At 43.2% G+C, this 20,444-nt stretch overlaps 1 protein-coding gene across 1 annotated transcript in view; it reads right to left on the reverse strand.

The window, feature by feature from the left end:
- Window positions 1-20,444, reverse strand: part of TMEM132C (transmembrane protein 132C) — a 221,109-nt gene that overhangs the window by 11,130 nt on the left and 189,535 nt on the right. Inside the window, exons 6-8 of the mRNA XM_082774163.1 lie at window positions 3,202-3,407; window positions 2,421-2,694; window positions 1,162-1,353 (exon numbers count right to left, since the gene is read on the reverse strand). Coding sequence (XP_082630289.1) covers window positions 1,162-1,353; window positions 2,421-2,694; window positions 3,202-3,407 — 672 coding nt within the window. The remainder of the gene's footprint in view (window positions 1-1,161; window positions 1,354-2,420; window positions 2,695-3,201; window positions 3,408-20,444) is intronic.

Consider the following 20,444-nt stretch of genomic DNA (forward strand, 5'->3'; position numbering starts at 1 on the left):
GATGCTGCAGGAGAAATGTTGTTCTGTCTACATAATACAATTGGGTGAGGCGTGCTTTAGCTTTCGTTTCTACCATCTTTGTCTGAAGACAATATGTGAGAAGTGGTTTCTAAGCCCTGGAGAAAGAGTATAAATGGGTTAATTACATAAGTTTCTTATGTTTACAGGATGCAGTAAATTGAACAGGTGGGCAGCATGTCCTTCTAGTTTGGACATTTTCTGGTCACTAAGTTATAAAACAATCTAACTTATTTTTATGTTCCAGAAAGTTAGGTAGCAATAATCATGAAAATGGGCCATAAAACTTGACTTGAAATCTCTCCCTATCTCTGTGAGATAAAATACAGTTTCTGTGAGAGGAGTAGCTGTGGACAGTGTTAATTGCATGGTCCCCATGGTCCCCAGTCCCACTCTTCAAATCAACTGACTGAAATGAACAATGAGAGCAATGAACATACAGGTTGTTCCGCTGCTACTGATCCTTGTTTTTAATCTGTTCCCAAACGACTGTTTGTCTCGATCTGCTGTTGTTCCCCAGTCCTCTTTTCCATAAGGGTTGTGACCTAAAACACGCTGCTTGAAAGCCTCCTTTTACAGAGATGGAAATTTGCTGGCTTAAATTAAGTAGGATCAGCATAATGACACCCTAATGAACTGAATGATGAACTCCCCAAAATCCACCTGAAAAATAAAAGGACAGGGAAGCCTGGCAGTCTGCTGTGACTCCAGGAGGTAAAATAAATGTATTTGGCTTTCTTCTTCCTCTATTTTATAGCTCTTCAAAATATTAAATTGTTGTGAAACACAGAGCTCCGAGCTCTCCGGCATGGAAAACAAGAGCACACTTATAGAGCTAACAGAAATCTCTGTCCAGAGACTGTGTTGCAAAAATAACAGATGTGGCATCATTTAAAGAAAGGGTACTAAAAATGTAAATAATACAAACTGTAGTATAGCCAGAATTTTTACTGTGGATTAAGTCCATATTTGAAGGGAAGAACTTAGAAGAAAATTCTAGAGTAACTCTAGAGAACAGCAATCACCATAGACATGTCTTAAACTTGTTACTGAAATACATAATTAAGTCATCTATAATTCACTTTGATAAAACATTGTCCCATACCAAAAAGAAACAACAGTAAAAACTGGAGTGTACACTACCTGCTTAGGAGTATGAAGTAGTTCTTGAGCAATGGTTGTAGCCACAATAGCCTGATTACTTGCTGCGCTTAGCTGAAGAAAGAGTGAAAGCCCTGCCACCAGTTGGACTCCAAGGTCTGTTATGGTCACTTTGTCATCTAGAACAGTCACTGTCTTCTCTGCCAGGATGGAGTCAGACAGAGGAGACAAAACCTTTTGAGAAACACGAAAGAATCAATTTAGAAAAATGCTGATAATTTAAAATAACATTTCTTAAGGCCATCATTCCTTCTTGTCCCCAAAATCTTATGCATATGAGTAGCAGACAAGCACACTGCAAAGACGGTCTGATTTCATGTGAAGGGTGGGAAAAAAACTTTCAATACAGAGTGTATGGCTGAGAACACTGCAGCCAGTACTTAGAACTACATGTATGCTGCCTCTGTTGTGTTATTTGAATCACTTCACTAAAAGAGTTGATTCAAAACTGTCTTCTGTTACTCTGGGTCCCAATATGGATGAGCTCATCAGACTTACCTCTCAAACATTTAAAAGGGAGGTTAGAGACATTTAGGATTTGCCCTTCACTTCTTTGCTTGAAAATTCTCATTTCTCTATCTTTGCCGTTCCTAATGGAACATCAAGGCAGTAGGAAGTGTTTCCTGTTAATGAAACTGACAGCCATATTTCAGTCCTTATGGGGTCTTAGGGCAGCTAGTTCATGCACTAAGTTTCTTCTCCGTATCTCCATATATGATATATCCATATCATATTGGATAGACTAGCTTTATTGAGATTTTGTGCAGCTGGGGCAGAACTGGGAAATGGTGTCATCAACATCCACTGTCAGTCTTTAAGGGTTATTAACCAGGTTGTATTTTTGTTTCCCGAGTTAATGCTTAAATACGTCAAAAGCAAATCAGCATTATCTAAAGATTTCTGTGTCATAAAGTCAAAATGGTGCCTATCAGATGATTGGTGGCAGCCTGCATCCATAAGGAACGAGAGCTCTAACTTCTCACTGAGCCTGCAGTTGCCGCCTTTCTTAAAAGTCTCTGAAGGCTGTATGGTATCCCACTTCTGACCATGCTGCATGTCTCAACCAGCACTAGCTTGGATGAATGTCCCTGGGTTAATGCTGTGTGTGACACTCTAAAAGGTCACAGGAATGTAATGGAAATTTATCCAGTTTCAAGATAGCAGAACACTGTACTAGATTTTATGCCAGTGCATAGATTCTCTATGGGAGTGGCAGAATGCAGCAGTCCAGAGCACAGTACCTGCATCGTTGTCATTCCTACTTCCCGTCCGATCAAAATCCTGCCTTCCTGCAGCTTGGCAATGTGAGGTTCCTCCAGTTTCATAAAATCCACCACCAGGTCTGTAATGTCAAACTGCCAGTTGGAGCCCAGCAGGTAGCTCAGCTGACCCCAAGGGCTGGAATCCTCAGCTACAAACTGTGTCAGGACTCGCACCATGGCATGCTGGTACTGGAGAGTGCATCCTCTTCCTTTCCGTTCATCTTCATCCTCATCATCACTGTCTCTGGTGAGTCTTTTTCAATAAAAAATAAAGTGTTAAACAAAACAAAACAAAACAAAACAAAACACATTTTCAAGAACACTAGTGAAAACTAACATTAAAGTGCTAATAGAGAGCACTACCTTAAGTTATTAAGACCTCCCTTCTGTTGTCTTAGGACCTCTGTTGATTCATGACTACTTAGTATGATGAAGGACCATGGAATTGGACTGTACCACCTCTTCATCTACGCTGCAATGTCTGAACAACAACAGTTACTGTTGCACTACATTGTTCCCTGTTGCACATGACAGACACACTCACACAAACAGAACCCCCCCAGACTTTAAAACCTTTATTATACATGTATCTGCAGATGGCCAGTGCAGAGCTGAGGATTCCAGAGCTGCTGTTCCTCAAGGAAACAACTGCAAGGAAACTGCAATGTGGTTGCAGGTGCTGAAGCTGTTCTCTCTGCGAGTTAAAATCCACTCTATTATTTCACAAAAACACTTAAGAAATTGAGCATCTCAAACCCACCTTTTGTTGGAAACAATGGGGATTCGCCAGCCTTTTATTTGGCTCAGTTCTGTGTCTGAAATGTCGATCTGAAGAGGTAGGCGTGGAACCCAGACTGTGATTTGCAGAGGAGCACTCAGATACTGGTAGGTGAAATTCACGAGTGCGTTCACCTTGCCTTTCATTTCTTTACCATTGACATAAACATAGTCACATCTGTCAGAAACCTAAGGTGAGGGGGAAAGAGAGAAAAAAGAGATGGTATTTGCTGAGACAAAACAGGTTTGAAGTGTAACCCTGGCATCTCAAACCCCCGAAAGAAACAAAAAACACTCCCATCTCTTAATGCATGAAAATGACAGCTTTTTACAATGGGAGCAGCTGAACATGCAAATCCTTCATTGATCCAGGAGGCGCAATTGTGCTGGAGATGTCTAAAAACTGGATATCAGTTACGAAACTGGTGTTTGATTGTCTGTTTCCTTTGCAGTGAGCCACTAGCTGATCACAGTGCTGTGGAGTTTATAATGAGCACAGTTCCTTCACAGCTTGGCCAAGAGGAACCCAACAAACCATAACAGGTCTCAGTGGAGGTAAGCAGCAAACCAAAACTCTACCAAATGAGTTTTGACCTTCAGCAGGAGGTGAGACTGCTTTCAGTCTTCAACACAAAGCTGGCTCTGTAACGGATTTTGCCATTGAGGAACAACAGAATCCTACTCCTCCCCTCCACAATAAACTTTATCTGTTTATAAAAGTTTTCATTTTGGCTAAAGCTGTAAAGTATTTCTAAACACTGCATTAGATTTATCATTAACATGTAAATATTGTCCTGAAATATAAACAAGCATTATCATAGTCATGTAAGAGTTATATCAGTAATTGCTTCTTTAATCAATATTGTAATTTACAGACCATTGAGTTTTCTCATTTGTTACCTTACTGAGTACCAGTGATAAAATCACTCCCAAATTTATAAATCTTTAAGAGGGATGCAAATAGTATGAAGTGACTCCATGTAATAAAGTCATTGTCATATCTATTCCTAAAGGTGTCATAAATGTCTGGGGAAATACTGTGGCACATTAATCATATATTAACTGGGTAGCAATGGGAGCTGTTACATTACTAAATGAGCTGGTATGTCTGCAGATATTAACAGTAAACCCAGCAAATCTCTTCAACTCCCGTTCTTGCTCCCATCCATCAGAATTGTATTTCATCACCCATAATGAGTATCGTAAGTGGTGGCAATGTGTCTCCCCACCTGAACATACATTTATAACATCATCTTTACAGAACTAAGAGAGGCCTCGAGATTAACTCCCCTTGTCCTTATGGGGGACTTCAACTTGCCGGACGTTAACTGGGATTGCCACACGGCTGACACGAGCAAGTCCAGGAGGTTCATGAAGCACCTAGATGATAACTTCTTGGTGCAGGTGCTAACGGAGCCAACTAGGAAAGGTGCCCTCCTAGACCTGTTGCTAGAAAACAGAGAGGGTCTGGTGGGAGATGTTGTGATTGGTGGCCGCCTTGGTCATAGCGACCATGAAGTGGTTGAGTTCAAAATTTACGGTGACAGAAGGAAAAGTGCCACCAAAACCTCATCCCTAGATATGGGGAAAGCGGACTTCAGGCTGCTCAGGGAACTAGTCAGCAAGGTCCCCTGGGAAACTGCTCTTGAAGGCCTCGATGTCCACCAGTGCTGGTCATTCTTTAAGCGATTCCTCCTAGAAGCACAAGATCAGGCAATTCCTAAATATCGCAAGTCAGGCAGGCAGGGCAGGAGGCCGGCGTGGCTGACCAGGAACATTCTAATGGAGATTAGGTGGAAACAGAGAGTGTTTCGCTACTGGAAGGAGGGCCAGGTGTCATGGAAAGAATACAGGGATGCTGTTCATGTTTGTAGGGAGAAAGTTCGTGTGGCCAAAGCACACCTAGAGTTGAAGCTGGCTGTGTCTGTGAGAGAAAATAAAAAGGGTTTTTTTAGATATGTGAATGGAAAAAGGAGAACTAAAGAATACATAGGGCCGCTCCTTGATAGGGAAAGTCTCCTCACAGACAATGACATAGGCAAAGCAGAGACGCTTAACGCCTTCTTTGCCTCTGTCTTCAATGCCGATGATGGGCTTCGGGACCCAGGGTGCCCTGAGCTGGAGGACCGGGACGGTGGGGATGACAAACTCCCAACCGACCCTGAACGTGTGCGGGATTTGCTACTCCACCTGGATCCCTACAAGTCCATGGGTCTGGATGGGATTCATCCCCGGGTGCTGAAAGAGCTGGCGGATGTCATCGCGGAACCTCTCTCAATTATTTTTCAACGATCCTGGGAATTGGGAGAGATCCCGGTAGACTGGAAGCTGGCAAATGTTGTGCCGATTTTCAAGAAGGGTCAGAAAGAAGACCCTAGCAATTACAGGCCTGTCAGTCTCATGTCAGTGCCTGGTAAAATCATGGAGAAGATGGTTCTCGAACTTATTGAGGCGCACGTGGGGGACAAAGCAGTCATTGGTCCCAGCCAGCATGGGTTTGTGAAGGGTAGGTCCTGCCTAACTAACCTGAGTTCCTTTTATGATAAGATCACCCGTATGGTGGACCAAGGGAAACCAGCTGATGTGATTTTTTTGGACTTCAGCAAGGCTTTTGACATGGTTTCCCATAGGATCCTACTGGACAAAATGTCCACCATACAGCTAAATAAAAACATCATACGATGGGTGAGCAATTGGCTAACAGGCAGGGCCCAAAGGGTTATGGTAAATGGGGCTGCGTCAGGCTGGCGGGCGGTCACCAGTGGGGTCCCTCAAGGCTCCATTTTAGGGCCGGTACTTTTCAATATTTTTATAAACGATCTGGATGTAGGAATAGAAGGTATTTTGAGCAAGTTTGCTGATGACACCAAACTTGGAGGAGTTGTGGACTCGAATGAGGGTGGAAAGGCCTTGCAGAGGGATCTGGATAGGTTGGAGAGCTGGGCGATCACCAACCGCATGAAGTTCAATAAGAGCAAGTGCCGGGTCCTGCACCTGGGACGGGGAAACCCTGGCTGCACGTACAGACTGGGCGATGAGACGCTGGAGAGCAGCCTAGAAGAGAGGGATCTGGGGGTCGTGGTAGACAGCAAGTTGAATATGAGCCAGCAGTGTGCCCTGGCAGCCAGGAGGGCCAACCGTGTCCTGGGGTGCATCAAGCACGGCATCGCTAGTAGGTCAAGGGAGGTGATTGTCCCGCTCTACTCTGCACTGGTGCGGCCTCACCTCGAGTACTGTGTGCAGTTCTGGGCACCACAGTATAAAAAGGACATGAAACTGTTGGAAAGTGTCCAGAGGAGGGCTACGAAGATGGTGAAAGGCCTGGAGGGGAAGACGTACGAAGAACGGCTGAGGTCACTGGGCCTGTTCAGCCTGGAGAAGAGGAGGCTGAGGGGAGACCTCATCACAGTCTACAACTTCCTCGTAAGGGGGTGTCGAGAGGCAGGAGACCTTTTCTCCATTAACACCAGTGACAGGACCCGCGGGAATGGGGTTAAGCTGAGGCAGGGGAAATTTAGGCTTGACATCAGGAGGGGGTTCTTCACAGAGAGGGTGGTTGCACACTGGAACAGGCTCCCCAGGGAAGTGGTCACTGCACCGAGCCTGTCTGAATTTAAGAAGAGATTGGACTGTGCACTTAGTCACATGGTCTGAACTTTTGGGTAGACCTGTGCGGTGTCAAGAGTTGGACTTGATGATCCTTAAGGGTCCCTTCCAACTCAGGATATTCTATGATTCTATGATCTGTTGCCTTTTATCCCCACTCCCCTTCCCCATACCACTGTATTCAAATGAAGGTTGTTTGCTGGAAATGTTCATGTCCTCACACTAATAAAAAAGATATGTGTCCTCTGTGACCACGATACAGGAGCTAAATTGTTCTCAGCTTGACATACACATCCCACTTTGTATTGTCTGTCAGGTTTAAGCACTTCTCATATTCTGGTAAAAATATTTGATGGTAAGACTGCAAGAGGAAACTTCAGAGAACATAATACAAACATTTCTATGACTCCCTAAGAGGGTTATGCTGTCTCTGGATGCTGAAAACAGTGCTACATACTACAATAGAAGACCCACCTGTTTGTCTGGGCTTCTCCCTCAGACCACCTAAGACAGATTTAAAAGTCTGAAGGTGGCAGAAATTCCTTCATTTTATCAATACAAACAGCATGCTGTATTTTTACAAGGCAACTTGAATGGCAATACAGAAATGGACTTTGTTCACACTAGGCTGTTTGATCTAACCTAAAAGCACTATGCAGCAGAGGTGCATAATGTAGTATATAATACAGCAGAGTGACTCAGAACCCTGCCCTAAATTTGCTGCTCTTGCTTTCTCTGGTGCCATTGCATCAGCTTCACTGCAGAAGAGGAAACATCATGAAAGTGTTTCTCACTAAAATAACTACTGAAGAGGCAAGCAAGGGCCACGTGTCAGGAGGTACAGCCTTGACTGCCTGATCACAGAGTCATTTCTGCTTAGAGCACAAGGACATATTGCATTCAGCTCCCATATTTGAGCTGCCGATGTTGAACAGAAGTCTGGCTGCTGTCTCAGTTGCATGGAAACTGGAATGGCCAGTGGGTGACTCTCTCAACACTCAGCAGCATTACTCCCCTTCTCCCTGCAGGTGCCAATGTCTCTTCAACAGAGATGGAGAGTCTAGGAAGAATCTTAGATCAAATTTTCAACTGAAGTTGAATGCAGTTGGAGGATGGCTGAGGTTAAAAGCAATTCACATCTAAACAATATAGTACAAATGAATGTTACCTATTCCACAACACTCTCAATGAAAGTACAAGGAAGTCCTGGCTGATATAGATTCTAATTTTTGTCTTCCTCTATGGTCTCAGAAAAGTCATTTCAACTCTCTGTCCATCTTCCCCCACAAGTGTAAGCAATGCAGCCCAGGGAGCCCTGGTCAGCAAGAGTCAGTGCTGTGCCTGGAGCACAGAACAACTTCTAGTGCCAAATGGGAAGTGGTGTGCCTGGAGGGGAAGACACCAGAACATTTGAGAAAGCAGCTTCAGATATAGCTCTTCTTTCCTTAGCCCTACCTTTCTTTGAGCAGAATTTTTTGGGAGGCTGGTCACTAAGATCTAATTTAATTTCACTTGGAGTAGCAACCATTCCAATTCTGAAACTGGTTCAGTCCTGTTCATTTCAATGGAGCTGATCCCGAAGGCAAATGCATGAGCCTTCTGAGTTAGTTGTAAAAGCTTCTTATTTATTCACACAGTAAACCACATGCACATACTGATATAAAGATTCCTGATAACATATTCAACTTCAGACTGACCAGGTCTGGTCTAGGTGTACGAGTTAATATCATCCAAAGCCCAACATTGTCAGTAACAGAACAAATGCAGCTGTCAGGGAAAAAATACAATAACAATAGCAGCAAAACTGCAATTCCTAAATGGTTCTGGGCTAAGATCCAATCTCCATCTGCATTTGTAAAGCTGCTATATGCCTTCATGGGTATGTGACAAACAAATGGCTAGACAAATACATACAGCATCCTAAGGAAGTGGCTGCTGTAGCTACCAAACAGCCCTTAAAATTGTTACAGGTTAATATTTAGTACTGGACATGCATCAGCAACAGTGGCAGGTCTTTATGACTTGCATCAAGAAAAACATTACTCTTTTCACCAAGTACAAGCATTTCTAATGTCCTTACACATGCTTTTCTTCTGTTCCTTTATTTCTGATAAAGATGTAGCATAGAACGAGTACAGGAGGAGCAAAGCTTATATTGTATTACTGCACACATTTTAACTTTTGTGCCTTCAGGTACCCATTGTTCTTGAAGTAACATTGATTGCTTTTTACAAAGAAAGGCATTGGGCTTCCCAGCTTGTGCTGTACAGGGGAATAAAGGCAGAGGGGAGTAGTATCTCAGCATCTATTTCATGATGGAAGGTCTAACTTGCTAAGCAGACTGCCTTCACAAAAAAGGGTAGGGGTTACATGATGCAAACTCTGCAATAGAAAAGTTCATTATTAAGCTGCATTCATAAACCCTGTGTTTCCTCCAGGGTTTTGCATCACTTCTGAGGTCACCAAACAGTACAGTGACCAGCTCTCATCTACAAGACTTGCCCACAATACTTTAAGGAAGTTTCTGATAGAGCCTGGAAGGCTGGAGACTGAACAGTGATCTATCTGTCTCTCAACTCCTGTAGTATTTATGCTTTAACTATGAAAACATTTTCTCTCTGAAACTGCTTCTTATCTTTGGCATCAGAAGAAGTGAGAGATGATGAAGGGAAAGCCTGCTTAGCCACCACCTTTAAGTGATCGTTTGTTTTTTTTCCATTCTGCATAGCAGATCAGCAAGAAGTTTTGCATTTTAAAGAGCTTTCTGATGCTATTGCAGCAGTTTCTTTCATTATTAAGCTGCATTTAGCTACTTTCCCCCTTTTCTCTATTTTTCTAACTTCTCTCACCAAATTAAAACTAAAATAAAGAGGCTAGACAGCAAAAGACAGGGCTAAGCACAATTCCCCAGAGGTTTCTTCTTTGTCTCTTTTTTTTCCTGGCATTATATTTTTGTACCCCTTTGTTGCAAAGGCCATTGGTTTTCTAAATGACTTGGATAGATTCTGTCTGCAACAAATCACATTTTATTGAGCTGACAGAGCAAACTACTGCCTGGAAAAAAAAAAAAAAAAAAAGTCCTGAATCACACTACCTATGGCACTATGTGACTTTGTGATCTGGGGAGCAAATATTCCTTTCCATCTAGCAATGAACAAATTAGCTGCGATGAATATTGAGATTCCTAGTATAGTTACCAGTTAAATGCAAAACCTTTGGGTCTTCCTTTACTTACTCATTTCAGACTAAGGTCTCTATCCCACAATGAGCTCTGTATTGTAGAACTACAAGAAGGGAGAAGCCTCCCACAACATGAGCTGCCTGAAGTCACCATAAGGTATGTGACAATGTGCAGCCTTGGGCTCTGCAGCCATAAAGGGGCTGTTGACAATTCTATAAGAATATCCCTCTTTTGTTGGTTAAATTCTGCTACAGATTCTTAAGAAATCTCATTCAAATACTGGTTGAGGCAGATTGTTTTCAAAAGACAAATTCCATGTCAAATATAAGCTGAGAATGTCTTTAAAAAGAAAGACAAGTTCCTTGTTTCTTAGGAATGAGTCTGTGTGGTTTGCCATTAATTAAACATCCTGAGGTTTAAAAAGTCTCAAAATTTTAGAACAGAAATGAAGAGATATGGACAAATGTCTCTAACTGCACCTGCTTGAGCAGGGGAGCTGGACAAACTAACTTCCAGATGTCCTTCCCAACCTCAGCCACTCTGTGATTCTGTGTTACAATAATAGCAGATATCCTGCTTGTATTCATTAGCCTAGTACAACTGAAGACTTCTACAAATAAAGGCATAAATATTTCAGTATCCATGGGAAAAATATTTTAAACTCTACTTTTTGTCAGGTGCTTTACAAACTGACTGGCTTCCATCACTTGAATGTATAAAAAAAGCAGTAGAAATGCTGGAGAAATCAAAGGAAGGTAATTATGGTAGAAAAGCAGCTTGATAAGTACCTTATAGGATGCTAGCAGGATACTGCTTACTCAGTGCAGAGTGGGACGAAAATGATTAAAATTAACTTGTATTCTTAAAGAGAAATTTTAGATGTGACTGGCATGAGCTGGAACTGTGGGTGATGAGTGACTTTCTGGGATACATACATAAAGTAGAGGCACATTCGGCTGCAGGCCACTTTAAGTAAATTAGACAAAAATGACTTGTGTAAGGTTTCTGCAGGTCAGTATTGGAAATCACAGAATCACAGAATTGTCTAGGTTGGAAGACACCTCCCAGATCACCAAGTCCAACCTCTGACCTAACACTAACAAGTCCTCCACTAAACCATATCACTAAGCTCTACATCTAAATGTCTTCTAAAGACCTCCAGGGATGGTGACTCCACCACTTGCCTGAGTAGCCCATTCCAATGCCTCACAACCCTTTTGGTAAAGAAGTTCTTCCTAATATCCAACCTAACCCCCAAGGGCTCAACTGCAGCCCATTCCCTCTCATCCTGTCACCAGGCACATGGGAGAATAGACCAACCCCCACCTCGCTACGGCCTCCTTTAATGTACCTATGGAGAGCAATAAGGTCGCCCTTGAGCCTCCTTTTCTCCATGGCTGAACAAGCCGCTCCTCGTAGGACTTGTTCTCCAGGCCCCTCACCAGCTTCGTCGCCCTTCTCTGGACTCGCTCGAGCACCTCCATGTCCTTCTTGTAGTGAGGGGCCCAAAACTGAACACAGTACTCGAGGTGCAGCCTCACCAGAGCCGAGTACAGGGGGACAATCACTTCCCTAGCCCTGCTGGCCACACTGCTTCTTATACACGCCAGGCAGAGGGACCTGGGAGTATTGGTTGATAGTCGGCTGAATATGAGCCAGCAGTGTGCTCAGGTGGCCAAGAAGGGGAAATGGGAAGGGGAAGGGGAAATGGGAAAAGAGTTGTGTCCTCTCCTCCTAGATAATCCTTTGAGAAGGGAAACTGCTGGGCCCTTGTCACGGAAGTTTCCATCAAGACAGTAGTCTATAAATCCTGCATAACTCTGGATTCTGCAGCTGGTTTGTGGAAAGCTCTTCAATGTTCCAAATTTCATTTGGAAATACTGTCAAGCTGCCAGAAAATTTGTTTCACTTCAGAATAATCCTCAGAATAATATCTGGGCTATAACAGCAAGAATATTGCATTCTGATATGATTGATTCTGATTACAGATTTCTTGAAGGACTTTGTCTCTCAACAAGACACAGCACAGATTCCCTTTTTCTGAACAGGTCTAGCCCTGAGGAGCTCTCTTCTCAGGGTTCTGGCCAGGCCAGAGTTGTGATATGTGGCTTTCAATCTGTCCTCTAGGACTTAGTAGCACATTCTTTTCAGTCTAATTTTGACATGACAAGAAATACTGCTGTGCGTCTTTAAGCAAATTAATCCTTGATGCAAAATAAAAAGTTCTGTAGTACTTGAATAGTGGCTTCTCTGATAAATGTCCCTATCAGGCTGGAAAGGTCCAGAATCTTGTATTTTGGTGTGTAAATCCATTTGCCCATGTCTGCTATACTAATATAAATGTAATAAATATTCAAAGGTTACATAAATGCTTAAATATTTATGAAAGCACTTCTTTGAGCAAAAAGCTTTTTCCAGTACCTCTGAATAGAATCTCAATTTCAATGAGAAAACTTATGGGATAATTAGGAAAGAATAGTGATACTCAGCACTTTTCAAAGAGATGACTCTCTTAGTATTTCAGCTCGGTATTATCCCTCTTACATACCAGAAGGGCAATTGAAGCACACGGGGAGGTTAAGCTTTGTGGAAAAAAAAAGGAAAAAAAAAGTCATTAATTCCTCTAATAAATACAGAGCACCAGAATGACTTATTCACTGAATATACTGGCAATTACATAATATCTTATTGAAAATAGTAGACAGTGAGAACCAGTCCACTAGATTTTTGTGTGGTTCTTTAGGATTTTTTAACATATGTGTCCTTGTTATAGAATTTGTGCTAAAATATTCTTCTAACAATATTTTCTGTAAAAAGGCAATTATTCTCTATTAAATTCAAGAGGTTTTGAGACTATGGTTTTATAAATTAAGAAAGTCCTATGCTACATGAGCATTATGTGATGGCAACTTCATAAGAAATACTTAAATGCCTGGATGCAGAACCCTGAATAATCAATAACTTACCGCTGGAAAATGGAAGCTGCTTCAAGGTCTGTACTATTTATTTTTTCATGCTAAACTGTTTAAGTCTAGTAAGAGTTAAAGCTTCAGACCTCTGCTGTGATTTCTGGCATGATATTTACAGCTTTGTAACATGTAGATCAGCCTGTATAAGGGAAGCATCCATTACAGGAGTTGCTAATTGCCAATGTGACTTGACTTGCCAGAGCCACCCTTGTTCCCAATGACTTCACCTGGTGCTGTGTTCAGTGACTTGGAAAGCAAAGCCAAAAGCTCCCCTCAGAGGGAAAACATAAAGGTAAATACATTAATGAAGACTACGCTGATAGGACTGTCATAATAAATGAAAAGCTTGATTTTTCACACTGCAAGCAAAAATAATGCCAAGAGTTGTATTTTTACCTATGACCCAACAAAAGAAAAAGAACGAATTTATTTCTTGAAATAACCGAGGAATAATCACTCCCATTCTGGAAGCAGTGATGACAGCAGGGCAGGTATTACACTTTAATAAATGACTGAAGTCTCTTACATTCTGCAACTCCTAGAATCAACTCCATGGTTTTCAATGAATAACATGGCTGCAGCTTTCACGTTGCATTGTGCTAGTGAACAGCTGCCACCTTCCAAATGTGGTTCCAATCCCTGCAATCAGCCCTCAGGCAAAGTTCCCAGCAACTTGCACTAATAACATGGGGAATGAGCCCTGAGCACTGAAGAAAAGGAGACAACTCTAAAGTCAGGCCATAGTTTAGGAGCAATTTGGACTCTCTCTGCTGAGAAGTGTCTGCATTTTCAGTATCAGCAGCCAGATTAGCAAAACTAACTAGAAAACCCCCAAAGCTAGAGAGCATTTCTTAGGGAAAAGGCTGTGCATTATCTAATCTCATTACAAAGATTTCGCTGGCAGCTTTGCAGAGCAGAAGCAGTACATTTAACTAACTAAATATCATTCACTATGACAGAACTGAGAGAGTAAAAGGGGCACAAAATGCCAGCTGAGACTGGAGGGCATCTATTTGCTCCCAAATGTCCAGTTTTTGAAGCTGAACTGTAGCTGCACTGAGCCACAGGAACTCTCTGCAGCTACCATTATCACGTAAAACAAAATCTGTCTTGTTTTGTGCACTCTCAAGTCAAGTAATTTCTGAAAATGGGGCAGAACAGAGTTTGGCTACTACTCACTAGGGATATGCCAGACTACATAGACAGCACAGCCCCAAATATTGCATGTCAAAGAAAGATCACAGGGTAAATGCAAAGACTTTTAATTTCTACCAACTAGACACTTTAGACAGTAGTTACAAATTTGAGAACATAACATTGCTTGCTTTTTCCTAACTGAATATATATCTACAATATGCGAATTGACAATGTGTAAATTGTAACTATTAGCAGAAAAAGAAAAGAGAGGCAAATAATTATTTCTTCCGCCTATATTGTTCAAAAAGGTCTGGAGAAACCTGCCACTCTTCCCATCAAATCTATACCTGTCACGAGATTCATTTTATTTCTCCAATTCCCTTTCCTGGTCTTGATCTCACAACTTTGAAGTTGATTTTGAAGCACTTTCTGTGGATCTTCAGGCATTGTTACTGCCACTCTGCTTTGATTTTTCACTTGGGGTATATAGGTTTTCCACAATGGCACCACTAACACAGAGAGTGAGCTGCATGAAGGCATGAGATGACAGGGAAAGAAGTCTGCAAGGATATGGCTTAAACGTTCCTTTAGCTGCCTTTGAAATATTCGCCTGTTATTTGATGGCAAAGTATTTACACCTTTTATTGTTGAATTTAAGTATCTCAGACTATGTCTATTTTGAGTTTCAATTTCCATTGAGGCTGACTGTTTGGGCAATAGTGTCATACATTAATGATATAACATCTATGAAAACTCCACATATTGCTGGCTTATATGTCGTATTTGTATCTGACAGAAGTGTGCAATAAAGATTCATTTTTCTATAACACCTCTGAAGTTTTTTCGCTCTGCTGATGTATATTGATCCCTGTAAATCACAGGACTATAGAAACTATCAGGGAGGGCAAGGAGGTGGACTTTCTCTTTGCAATTCTGTTCATAATATAAAATACCATGTTGGATTTACCAGAAGAAAAGCCTACAAAGTAGCAGGGCTTCAGAACTGCAAAACAATGGAATTTCCATACTGTGACTTTCTGTTGTCTGAAAGCTTTTCACTTTCACACAGATCACACGAAAACATAGTATCAGAAGGGGAAAGAGGAGCCATCGGATAAAAAAGTGCTAGGTTTGTACTCACAAAGAAATATAGCTTCTGATTTTGAGAGCTTTCAAGGCTGTATTAAGCTGTGCTGAGTAGAAACTGTATTTGCAGTTCATCAGCTGCTGCACATTCATTTCGGGAAAGTAATTTGTGGTGCCCCTTGTGGGTATCTGCAACATGTGGCCGATGGAGCATGTGACAAAGATCCCAGGCTTGTTCTGAGCTTGCTGGTGTGTCCCTACAGCCCCAAGCAGAGATCCTACCTAGCTCAGGACCCCAAAGCAGTGCAGCTGTGTTGGATCTCAGTGCAGCATCACATGGACTGAGCTTTCTGCTCCCCATTCTGGAGCTAATCAAGAAAGGACTTGCATGCCTAAGTATGAATGCACAAATGCTTCACAAAGGATAATGCAACTTTTCTGCATTCCTGCCAGAAAGTTTCACAGCTACTACTTTTTTTTTTTTTTTTTTTTTTTTTTTTGAAGGAGGCATCAACACTCTGTCACTCCGTGAGCAGCTGCCTCCATGTTACAGGGGAGGAAGACTGCTGGTGGCTGCTACTGTTCAGATTGAACACTGTACGCTTTTGCTGCATCCTGTAGGACTTCTGTGAAACCACAGAAGAGAGCAATACATTCAAGCACGAAGTATGGCCTATTATTAGACCATATTGGATTCCAGGAAACCCTGTTTCATTTCTCCTTTTGCTTCACAGGGTTGAGATAGGAATAAGACTTGTTTCAATCAAAAGTTTATCCATCAACTTGTTATTCAGCGTGCTCATCTTTACAACAGTTGCACCTAGCTAACAGACTCCAAATAGAGTTTTATTTGATCTAAGTGAAAAATGAGCAATAAATCAATTGCGTTATATACACTGTAGCAGCTTTTTATTGGAAGTTAGTGTTCTTCCTCGATCAAAATAGCCGGTAGGAACAACCAGTTCTTTCTTGCAAGCCCCTTGTTTTTGTTTTCTCCTATAACTGCACTGAAAACATAATGTGAAGCCCTAAACCCTCTGAGTCTTGAAAGCTTTGCAATAAAGCCCCATACAAATATATGTATATGCCAAGGTGCAGAAACTCAATGCAAGTTTGGATGCTTACCCTACTGTTTGCAGCAGGAGTTGAAAGGTATGAGAGGAAATTTAACAAGCCAGGATTTCTAAATTAAACCTGCCAGGATTTCTAATGGACTGACATCTTCTCAAACTCTGCTTCCCCTTGAAATCAACGTCTGCATCACACTTCATCACAACCACCACATCATTACTTGCCTCCAGATGCTGCTGGTAGTAAGAAAGCACAGGGAAGAACCCTCAGAGGCCATGGGAAGCTTGGTTTTGAGAAGACTTAGTTTGCCTCTGACAGATACTTATGAGATTCCTGCTTTGTTTATTTTGGCACTATCCATAACAACTTTTCACTGAACCAAGTAAAACTATCTCCAAATTCTGCTTAGGACCAGAAGCACTGATTCACTATGATATCACAACTGCAATGCTAACAGTGTAACACTAATTTCAATAGGAAAAGGATCGGATCTTCAATTAGTCCTGTGGAAAGCAAGCCATGAGACATTTAGGTCATTCCTCAACAATCTTGAATGTGTCCATACACTTTAGCGCTGCAGTGCACCAGGTGAGGACAGTCACATCCTGAATCCCATTCATCTTTGGGGAGGTTTTGAGAGACCAATAAATTTTGGCAGCACCACTTTCTTTAACTTAACACCAGACACCCTTCCACCATTAATACTTCATCTCACCATTCTCCGAGCCCTTGTTTTGCTCTCTTTTTGTTGCATGCCTGGCAACTTCAGAGGGATCCAGGGACCAGCTGGGCCCCTACACTAAGTAAATCAGGTAGCAGGAGCTGGTGCCTCAGCAGGATGTTGCCCCCAGTCAGCCCATCAGCGGTGGGGAGAAGCTGATCCCCATTCAGGTTGATAGATGTGCAGAGTGTGGGAACATCTGCTCTCACTAATAGTATCAGCCTTGCTTGTGCAGGGAATAACCACACAGTTTTAGGTAGGGCTAAAATAAAGGACAGGATGATTTCCCTTATGCTGTGGTTGAAGCTTGCTTTTGATTTTGGCCTTACATCTAGCCCCTGTGCTTCAGAGCGCAAACAATTGTGTTGACCCAATATATAGCAACTGATTCAAGTCAGAGTACATACCTATTTGGTATCTAAGCAACATCACAGAATCACAGAATTTCTAGGTTGGAAGAGACCTCAAGATCATCGAGTCCAACCTCTGACCTAACGCTAGCAGTCCCCACTAAACCATATCCCTAAGCTCTACATCTAAACGTCTTTTGAAGACTTCCAGGGATGGTGACTCCACCACTTCCCTGGGCAGCCTGTTCCAATGCCTAACAACCCTTTCAGTGAAGAAGTTCTTCCTAACATCTAACCTAAAACTCCCCTGGCGCAACTTAAGCCCATTCCCCCTCGTCCTGTCACCAGGCACATGGGAGAACAGACCAACCCCCACCTCGCTACAGCCTCCCTTGAGGTACCTATAGAGAGCGATAAGGTCGCCCCTGAGCCTCCTCTTCTCCAGGCTGAACAAGCCCAGCTCCCTCAGCCGCTCCTCGTAGGACTTGTTCTCCAGGCCCCTCACCAGCTTCGTCGCCCTTCTCTGCACCTGCTCAAGCACCTCGATGTCCTTCTTGTAGTGAGGGGCCCAAAACTGAACACAGTACTCAAGGTGCGGCCTCACCAGAGCTGAGTACAGGGGGACGATCACTTCCCTAGCCCTGCTGGTCACACTGTTGCTGATACAAGCCAGGATGCTGTTGGCCTTCTTGGCCACCTGAGCACACTGCTGGCTCATATTCAGCTGACTATCCACCATCACTCCCAGGTCCTTCTCTGCCTGGCAGCTCTCCAACCATTCCTCTCCCAGCCTGTAGCTCTGCTTGGGGTTATTGCGCCCCAGGTGCAGGACCTGGCACTTGGCCTTGTTGAACTTCATGCAGTTGACCTCAGCCCATCAGTGCAGCCTATCCAGATCCTCCTGCAGAGCCTTCCTACCCTCAAGCAGATCGACACACGCACCTAACTTGGTGTCATCTGCAAACTTACTGAGGGTGCGCTCAACGCCCTCGTCCAGATCATCGATGAAGATATTAAAGAGGACCGGCCCCAGCACCGAGCCCTGGGGGAGGCCACGCTTGACTGGCCTCCAACTGGACTTGGCTCCATTCACCACGACTCCAGCCAGTTTCTAACCCAACAAAGCGTGCGCCAGTCCAAGCCAAGAGCAGCCAGTTTCTTGAGGAGAATGCTGTGGGAGACGGTGTCAAAAACCTTGCTGAAGTCAAGGTAGACCACATCCACAGCCTTTCCCTCATCCACCCAGCGCGTCACTTTGTCATAGAAGGAGATCAGGTTCGTCAAGCAGGACCTGCCTTTCATAAACCCATGCTGACTAGGCCTGATTGCCTGCTTACCCTGCAAGTGCTGCGTGATGACTCTCAGGAGGATCTGCTCCATGAGCTTCCCTGGCACTGAGGTCAAACTGACAGGCCTGTAGTTTCCCGGGTCTGCCCTCCGGCCCTTCTTGTAGATGGGCGTCACATTTGCGAGCCGCCAGTCAACTGGGACCTCCCCCAATCGCCAGGACTGCTGATAAATGATAGACAGTGGCTTGGCCAGCTCCTCCTCCAGTTCTCTCAGTACCCTTGGCTGGATCCCATCCGGCCCCATCGACTTGTGCACATCCAAGTGCCGTAGCAGGTCACCAACCAGTTCTTCATGGATAGTGAAGGCCACATCCTGCTCCCCATCCCCTTCCACCAGCTCAGGGTACTGAGTATCCAGAGAACAACCAGTATTGCCACTAAAGACTGAGGCAAAGAAGGCATTGAGCACCTCCGCCTTTTCCTCATCTCTTGTAACTAAGTTTCCCCCCGCATCCAGTAAAGGATGGAGATTCTCCTTAGTCCTCCTTTTTGTGTTGATGTATTTATAGAAATGTTTTTTGTTATCTTTAACAGCAGTAGCCAGATTGAGCTCCAGATGAGCTTTGGCCTTCTTAATTTTGTCCCTGCACAGCCTCGCAACATCCTTAAAGTCCTCCCTAGTGGCCTGCCCACTTTTCCAAAGATTATAAACCCTCTTTTTTCTCCTAAGCTCAAGCCACAATTCTCTGTTGAGCCAGGCTGGTCTTCTTCCCCGCCAGCTCGTCTTTGGGCACATGGGGACAGACCACTCCTGCGCCATTAAGATTTCCCTCTTGAAGAGTGCCCAGCCTTCCTGGACCCCTCTGCCCTTCTGAACCGCCTCCCAAGGTACTCCACCAACCAGTGTCCTGAGCAGCTCAAAGTCAGCCCTCCGAAAGTCCAATACAGCGGTTTTACTGGTCCCCTTCCTGGCCTCGCCAAGAATAGTGAACTCCACCATTGCGTGGTCACTCTGCCCAAGACAGCTCCCAACAATCACATCTTCCACCAGTCCTTCTCTGTTTGATGAAAGGGCTTCCATAATAGTTACAGATATCTATTGTACATAGATCTCTCCTTTTTTTGTTTTGTTTTGTTATGTTATGTTATGTTTGTTGTTATTGTTTTTGTTGTGTTTGGTTGGTTTGTTTAGTTTTCCTCTGGAATATGATGAGACATGATGAGACAGCCTGAGGGACTGTCCCTGTACCATTAAAATTTCAGGGTAAACTTTCCTGATGGCTTTAATGAGTGCAGCATTGAGGCTGAAGAGGTTGATTCTTTATTAGATGCCTGCAGTTCAGCCACTCAGCTTGGAACTACAGTCAATCTACTGGCAGAAAAATGCATAACTCAACTTTTAATAAAAATACCTATGGATGCTGCTAACTAGTGGTTCCTCTGCCTATCAAAGTGAAGACAGTGCTTTCTATATCTCCTTTAAAACACCAACAGTTTTGCAAATACTGGAGGGCAAGAAAGAGCAGTGCAATTTCTTTGTAGTTATCTGAACAACTGCACCTGCCTGTGGCAGGGGGTTGCAACTAGATGGTCTTTAAGGTCTGTTCCCACCCAAACCATTCTGAGTCTACAGTCCTCTGAATTAAAGAGGATGAAGCATAACTATTTGTTTGTGATTGGGTATATTAAAACAATAGTAAAGTATCTTCTAAATAATGAAGTGCTGGTTACTTTTCCTCACTAAATAGGGTCTTGTGATATGGCCCCAATTAAAAATAAAAATAAGTTACTACAATTAGTGAACAGCTATTTATTT

The sequence above is a fragment of the Aythya marila genome (assembly GCF_965140915.1).
Source record: "Aythya marila genome assembly, chromosome: 17".
NCBI lineage: Eukaryota > Metazoa > Chordata > Aves > Anseriformes > Anatidae > Aythya > Aythya marila.